Below are 8375 nucleotides of genomic sequence, written 5' to 3' on the forward strand. Positions count from 1 at the left end.
TACAACGTGCCATAACGAACATTTTTGCTCTGTTATACAGAAAGACGCTCGACGGAAATTTCAGGACGACCAGAAATTTAAGGGATGGACTGGAGTTCAGAAAAGTTCATTCTCAGCTCTGCAAATTTGACCATTTCCAACGGAGTGTGAACAATATCTGGGACGCTTAAGCAAGCCTCTGCTGACGAGACACGCAGACTGTGCATCACACGGGCGGTCGATTTGTACAAACAGGTCAGTACCAATTAGACAAAATGGCCTGTAACACTAATTTGTCGTGTTCTGATCGTGTAAACAGCATTACTAATGTGACCGATGCAAATAGTAATATCATTTTCTTTAAAAAAGGTGAATGCAGCACATGGACTACATCTGACAGGCATATCGCATGCGCAAAGGCACGTATCCCTGCCTCTGCTAACCGTGGCGCCCATGCGGTTCAGCTCCAACCTGTGTCCGTCTCCTCCTCGGGAACCGCGAACTGCACCCGCAGAGCCAGTCCAGCGCGTCATCGTCAAATCCACCTGAAAGCTCTGCTCCACACAAACACCACCAGGAACATAAGAGGGCAGAGTTCCCTGAAGATCAGTCACATTCAGTGATGATGGCCAGCGTCAGGAAGTAATATGTGGAATAACGACTTGTACATAGACTAATAACAGGACGAACTCTGACATGGACACAGCAGCCAAACAGAAATACTTCCCTGAATATGTATATGAATAATAAAAATGATGAATAATAAAGATATGAATCTCTCTGCTTTTGTTGGGCAAGTCGTTTGATCGGTGATATTTTTCTTTGATATTTCTATTATTTTGAAATTCACATTTTATCTTTGATTTTCCGACATTATTCTGAATTATTGCTGAACCTTGGTTCAGTCATCTTTAGAAACATAATTATGTGTGTGTGTGTGTGTGTGTGTGTGTGTGTGTGTGTTGTCTGGTAGGCTTCAGACATCTACAGACACAGTAGGAAAATAATTATATTCCAATGCTTATGTCAGAATATTATAAACATTTAAATAAAAAAATAAAGAGTGTAGATCGGGAAAATACTAAGAACGGAGCTGGTTGTGTTTACAGAAGCATGGTTTCACTCTGACTTCGGCTTTTACTTCATTTCTTCACTGGAACGAGTGCAGAAGATACTGTGTGTGTTTGTGGCGTCAGATAAAACGTGTCTATTGTAGGTTCATATAAATATGTAATTACTTAATCCATTTAGGATTTTGTCAAAAACAATACTGGTGAAAGACAATTATGGATTGGTGTGACTGACGAAGAGAAAGAGGGCATATGGAAATGGGTTGATGGCACCAGCGTGATCTCTGGGTGAGAAGTCACTGAACTGATTATCATTGTCAGTATCATATCACAGAGAGCAGCACTGAACGTCTAATGCTGATCTGATGTTGCAGGTTTTGGGCACCTGGACAAAAAAAAATGAACCAAATGGAGGAAGACTGAGAATTGTGCTGTGACTTATTTAAAAAGAACCCTGAATTAATCGGGTGGCTTGATGTTGATTGCAGTCTTTCTCATCAATGTATGTGTGAGACAGTATATGGCGCTAAGAACAGCACACACATTTCTGTTATGTTTTAGCTAATGATAATAACCCTGTAGTAAAACTGCTGCTGCTGCTGCAAAAAAACATTTCCTATTCACCCACATACATGGGTTATATGTATAGGTATCAACATTATTTAGATGTTAGCTTTTTTTTTTTTTTTTTAAACCCATATTACATTACTTTTATATGCATCATGTATATTTTGCAATGCTACATACATTTTTACTCTTGTTATTTTTTATCATTAAAGATGATGCATGGCTTCAACTCTGGTCATTGTGAGTCCTATAAAATTTCAGCCAGTAAAAATTCAGATTTTTAAAGATTCAAACACATATCCATAGAGGATTTGATCTCTTGCAGCACACTGTATTAAAAGTAAGACATTTTGATAATGGGATGGTGTTTTTTACGAGCCACGATCTGCCCAGGATAACATCCACAGTAGCTGTGATGGGAGATGAGTGTCAGTTCTTGGGTTCTCTGGAAATTCTGCCATCACCCAATGGTGAGCCCTGGATGGTGGTGATTTGATAACGGGTTTCGTTGAGGATAGTGGGTATGCGATGTTTACTGGACGTAGTGCAAAGAGATGAAGTTGCCTGCCACTCCAGAGTCCACCAACACATGTATGGGGAGAGTACGGGAATCAACTACTAAATTGGCTTCGATATGTGGTGTATGAGATACAGAAGGAGTAAGGGTTAATGTACTCACCATTGGGCGAGGCGGACGGACAGGGCAGTCACAGATGAGATGAGTGGACTCTCCACAATACAGGCATAGTCTATTCCGGTGACTCCTAGGCTTCAGTAAGCGTGGGCTCTTCGGGGTCTTGTTGAGGTGAAGGCTCTCTGGACAGGGAAGTGGGTAATGAACCAGCTACAGGTACAGGCAGAGAGGTGTTGACAAACATTCATCGCCTTTTGATGAAGGTGTCTAAGTTGGCGTTATCGTCATAAATGACCATCCTCTTTATTTAAGTCCTTTACGATATGCTGCCAGGAGGGCAACCATAGCTGCTGGTGGCTGCTAAGGTTGGGAAACAAGGTAAAATCATGTATATAATCACGGATATAACGAAGGCGACCTAGGAAATTTTTTTGTAGAGGGAACACTGGAGTAGGAAGCCATTACATCTGTTTGGGTCGCCAAAACAGCGGGGCGTTACCTTCAAAGCTCCGGTAGTTGCAGCGTTAACATCCAAGTGTGTACCGTGTTCGCTTTTGCGGGGCTGGAATCCCGTTACGTCCACAGACAGAGGAGAGAAGGCAGATATGAACTATATATAGTTCTTTTCTCGTGGTACACACACAAATAACCCAGGTGAAGCAGGTAAGTGAAGTTTCAAGCACACGTACCTTAAAACAATGGGGAACAGGCAAGTTCACGTTCATAGAAGGTTCATGAACTAGTAAGAGTCACTTCCCTTGAACGAGTGTTGGTTCGTCAACAGGTTCATAAAGGTAATCCTCCTTGGAGCACACGGGTAAAAGCACGACAAAGAGAAGAACCACAGAGCAGTGTGCACGCAACGTTAATTCCAGCCGGTGAGTGAATGACAGAGGTGAGTCTATAAAGGGTGCAGGTGTTGTCACTTAGAACTCTGGTGATGGTTCACGGGTGCGGTGCACTTCGGATTCAGTGGGTGGTGACTGATCACGGTGACTGGGGCTGAGGGAACATGTTGTGGATGTGACAGCAGGAGACTGGGCCTGAGGATGAGAGTAATAGGGGTATGTGAATTTATGAATGAGCATTTATATAACAAACATATGAAACCATCAGCTGTCAGACGAGATGCTTTGATGTCATACACTGATCGGTGGCTGCAGCGCCAGTTATCAGGTTCAGATGGACCAGCTGTCCTTTTATGCCAGAACCTGTCAAGGCAAACCATTAAATGTAGCTCAACAACGTGGAAAAGATGCATGTTTGTCTGAGAGTTGTGTTGTTCATTCACATCCAGTTTCCTCCAGCGAACAAATCATGTAGTACAACACGTCTTTTCAGCATTGAAGCCAAAATATACTGGAAAAGGACACAATAAGACAGGTTCATGAGGTGTGCGATATGTAATTGTGTCTATGTGAACATTTGAATAGTTATTTTGTGGTTAAAAAAGAAAAATACAAAACTTTCTGTTGATTATCAACGTTTTCTGGAAGTCACATCAATGTTTTTAAAGCTAAAAATGCACATAAACATACTGTACACTTACCTGATAAACATTGCCTGTTATTGTGACCAATTGACCTCCAGTTTTCATACAGTAATCTCTCCAGTTTCCACCACAACATTTTAATCATTTGAAATCAATTTAAGAGTAACATTCTAGCACTGAATGGCAGCCGCAATGTCTTTTGTCTTTGGATCCCAGTCCAGGTCATCGTTGCTTCTGAAAGCACATAGGTCTGCTTCAAGTAAGGCCTGTAAAACAAGACAACCTTTAAAAATGTAAAAAGTAAACATTCTGTAAAGCAATGTAATTTAGATTGTCTTACCACCTGTGGCTGGCTGTTTGTTATCCTTCAGCCCTATTAAATCACCACATGAAACAAGAAAATGTGATGGCTGTTTTTATCCAAGAGGAAGTGTTTATTTTATTTAGATGATTTTATCTTGACTTGTATGCATATTTTCATATTAATATCTATTTGACCTCTTCACTTACGTCATTTAATTATTTTGGAGCATTTAATTATTTTGACTAAATTTATTATTTTGTCTGAATATGAATACATATGAATAACGCTGTCATCCAGAAAATGGGTGATATGATTTACCAAAAAAAAAAAAAAAAAAAAAAATTGCACTTAATAACCAAAGGAGTTTTGCCTTTAAACACCATCTTCTCACTTCTTAAACAATTACATTTTACACAACTGATATGTCCATTATTATTAATAGCCTACACGCTATTTTCTCTTCAGTTCCCCTTTACTTATTTAACTAATTAACTTAGCAATTATAAACACCGACCGAACATGAATAATTTATTTAAAAATACATAACTCTGAATACAATTGTTTAGCTGCATACCGTATATCTTATATGTAAGTTTTATATTAAATGCCTTGCGACGTATTTTCTGTTTACTGAGGGCATTTCAGCCTGACGTCCGATACCAAAAATGACCCGATACAGGCGGAAAGGATCATTTTTAGATGGATGTATAGGACTAGTGTCACGGGTGTGGTAAGCAGGAGAGCACACGACTAGCATAAGGGTAAATAAAAGGCTTTAATCCACTCAGGGATGAAATAAACAATATAATTACAGGCAGGCAGGCAGGTAGACAGGACGAAACCACACGCACATAAAGACGCGATCGGACAAACAGAACTGAAACCACACGACTTAAATACTCTCACGGAATTACTTAAACGACACACAGCTGAAGACAATAAAGACAATTAACACAGGCGATACAGGTAATTTACTTAACACTAAATATTTCTTTGTATGCTATGCGGGAAACATGAACGCGCTGGAAACTATTTATACAATAAACTATTTATATCTCAAGTTCAAGTAAAATTCGCGACTTTAAAGAACTACTTTACCTGCTCACGAAGTTCGCGTTGTACCGTGTGCTTAAAAAAACAAACAAAAAAAAAAAAAACTTTTCTATTTATTTAAAGTCGCAGAATGGCGGCGGGGAAGCCCACTTTCACGAGCAATCCGGCGGGATACGTTTCCTGTCCCGGTTGCCACGGTAACTCTGAGCAGTCCATATGGAACGTTTGATTACGACGTCACAATGGGCAACTGTAAAACCTGATTTTGGAATTAGAGCATTGTTTAATTGTAGCTTGCTCTTCGAGTGAATATTTGAGTGAATATCTCTCTGAACTAGTACGAAAACCCCGCGGAATCGTCTACTCAGACTTGAAATTCACAGTTTGACAGTATCTAACAGCTCACAAGAGATCTGTGAATACTCTCAGAACTGCGTTAACCAGAATTGTTGAAAGTCTTAGTACGTCGTAGTCCTCATCTAGGATCAGAAATGGCTTTTAACAAAAATACCCCATCTTCTTCTTCATCATCTTCATCCACAGCAGTGGATGAAACGTCAGAGATGTCTGTGAGGAATGCGCTCTCGACTCATCCGAAGAGGACGTTTCCTTCGGTCACATTGACGGGCTTGTGAAACATCAATTGCTGCTGAACAAAATCTCGGACCTTCAGTATAGAGCCCGAGAACAGCAGGAGGAATTTCAGTCACTCCTGGAGCGATTTAACGATATGCGTTAGTATCCGTTTCTAATCAAACATTTATGCCTATGCAGTTCAGTACTTTAGATTAAGTTAATAATCTATAACTGGTCTGATTCTTCAAGCTCTCACAGTATTAAAAATTGCAATTTAAAATGAGATTGGGGAAAATGATTCAGATGTTCAGAGCAGATGCAGACATGAGATATGTGCTATACTTTGGAACAAGCAGCGCATATATTTATTTAAATCGTCCTCGAGACTGATCATAACAACAAGCCAATTCACAATTTTAGGATTATTTTCATTAATTGTGCTGTGCTAACTCATATATTGATGTTTTATATCTACAGAGGAATCGCTAGAATGGGAGATTGAAAAAGTGGAGAAATCCATGATCAGCATGGAGTGGCTGGAGGACCTGCAGAATACCATAGACGAGTTTCAGTCCAATATGGTATGCAATGTGAGCCGCCTTCGAGAGAACTTCAGAAAAATGCAGGAGGTTGCATCTAAAAAAGTTCTGACCATGAAGCCGAAAGGTAAGTTAACGTACACACACCATCAAAAACCGTATCTGAATCGCTTTGTTTGCAATGTGATCTAAAATGCTGCATCAGAGTAGCTTACAATTAAAAATGTCTTTGTTCTTCAGGTAAACCAGGAAAAGAGCTGGATCCCAAATTAGTTAAAAGCATCCAGTCTCTGCCGCCCTGTCCCACGGTAGCAGAATTGAAAGCGAATTCAACCACAGCATCAGTGTATTCATCAGACCTGATCAGCGTGTTGAATAGCATCACCAAAACAGCCTCCTGCAGCCCAGCCATGAGCAAGGCGCTGAAACTATCAGCAGCGACCATTGAAAACCTCAACAAGGCTTTTCAAGATCACTGCTCAGAAATTAAGACCCTCAAGACACCTCAGAAAAAGAGCGACGTGGCTCAAGATGTGAACAGACGCGTCTCTGTTCCTTCTGTATATCAAAATGGATCTAAAGTCCAGCATCATATGGTGAAAAAATTGTCTGCCTTTCCTGTGAAACCCAAGGCAGATGATTTTGCTTTCCCTCAGGTCAAAGAACCTGTACGAGAGACAAATATTGAAGACACAGCTCCAAAAGCTCTCCTTGATGGAGCATTTCTTCCTGCCCCTGCCAGAACTTTTGCTCTCCGCAAGAACACAGGATCTGTCAAGGAGACGAAAGTTACCAGAGAAGAAATGGCAAACTTCACGTCACTTGAAGAGGCAATGGAGAGAACAGAAAGCTCACTTAAAGAGACGGTGGCTCACAAAGATCTCCGAGTCCATCTCCTCAGATCATCCATCGCCCATCCTCGTCAGATCTCTTGCTCTTCCTCAGGTTTCACGACCTGTAGAGATGGCAAAAGTTTATGCCATGCCGTGGAAGAACGCCAGAGTCTGTCTCCTGTCCACACCGTCCTTCCTCATCTGTGAATCTGCCCCGAATTCAGACTCAAGTCAAGCCATCACTTCAGAAGTCCGGCAAGCCGAGACTCGCAGATATGCTTCTGCAGTCTCGGGCAGCATTGAGGAGCTGTACATGGAGAAAAACGAGGAGGACGTTGACAAACCGCTTCACGCAAGCACGAAACGCCCATCATTCGTGATTGACATCAAAGCTCAAGAAAACAACCTCCAGCAGCTGGATCAAGCTTTTCAAAATAACAGCATTTCCTCTGAAATGTACAACCTGTGCAGAGGAACCGTCAATCAGACACTTAAGAGCGTTGAGCTGCGTCTTGGATGTCTTTTACGGAGATACATCCAGCATGTGCAAATGAAGCAATTAAGGTAAGAAAACCATCCTTTGTCTAACAGTTTGTTTGATTACAGGCTCATCAAATCCATTTACAACGTGCCATAACGAACATTTTTGCTCTGTTATACAGAAAGACGCTCGACGGAAATTTCAGGACGACCAGAAATTTAAGGGATGGACTGGAGTTCAGAAAAGTTCATTCTCAGCTCTGCAAATTTGACCATTTCCAACGGAGTGTGAACAATATCTGGGACGCTAAGCAAGCCTCTGCTGACGAGACACGCAGACTGTGCATCACACGGGCGGTCGATTTGTACAAACAGGTCAGTACCAATTAGACAAAATGGCCTGTAACACTAATTTGTCGTGTTCTGATCGTGTAAACAGCATTACTAATGTGACCGATGCAAATAGTAATATCATTTTCTTTAAAAAGGTGAATGCAGCACATGGACTACATCTGACAGGCATATCGCATGCGCAAAGGCACGTATCCCTGCCTCTGCTAACCGTGACGCCCATGCGGTTCAGCTCCAACCTGTGTCCGTCTCCTCCTCGGGAACCGCAAACTGCACCCGGCAGAGCCAGTCCAGCGCGTCATCGTCAAATCCACCTGAAAGCTCTGCTCCACACAAACACCACCAGGAACATAAGAGGGCAGAGTTCCCTGAAGATCAGTCACATTCAGTGATGATGGCCAGCGTCAGGAAGTAATATGTGGAATAACGACTTGTACATAGACTAATAACAGGACGAACTCTGACATGGACACAGCAGCCGAAACAGAAATACTTCC

General features: G+C 41.5%; 1 protein-coding gene across 1 annotated transcript; it reads left to right on the plus strand.

Moving 5' to 3' along the window:
- Window positions 1–6073: 6073 nt before the first annotated feature.
- On the plus strand, window positions 6074–7615 carry LOC122323836. Its single transcript, XM_043217936.1, has 3 exons — window positions 6074–6341; window positions 6455–7044; window positions 7160–7615. Exons 1-3 carry the CDS (start codon window positions 6194–6196, stop codon window positions 7613–7615), a joined length of 1194 nt encoding a protein of 397 aa, XP_043073871.1. The 5' UTR covers window positions 6074–6193.
- The last annotated feature ends 760 nt before the right edge of the window (window positions 7616–8375 follow it).

The sequence above is a fragment of the Puntigrus tetrazona genome, chromosome 19 (genome assembly GCF_018831695.1).
Source record: "Puntigrus tetrazona isolate hp1 chromosome 19, ASM1883169v1, whole genome shotgun sequence".
In the NCBI taxonomy this organism is placed as follows: domain Eukaryota; kingdom Metazoa; phylum Chordata; class Actinopteri; order Cypriniformes; family Cyprinidae; genus Puntigrus; species Puntigrus tetrazona.

Bases quoted from the DNA above. Each gene is read 5' to 3' on its own strand.
- LOC122323836 (XM_043217936.1), top strand. From the start codon at position 6,194: ATGATCAGCATGGAGTGGCTGGAGGACCTGCAGAATACCATAGACGAG. The intron at 6,342-6,454 runs GTAAGTTAACGT...TTTGTTCTTCAG, and splicing joins TCTGACCATGAAGCCGAAAG to GTAAACCAGGAAAAGAGCTG. The intron at 7,045-7,159 runs GCAATGGAGAGA...GCTCTTCCTCAG, and splicing joins ACTTCACGTCACTTGAAGAG to GTTTCACGACCTGTAGAGAT.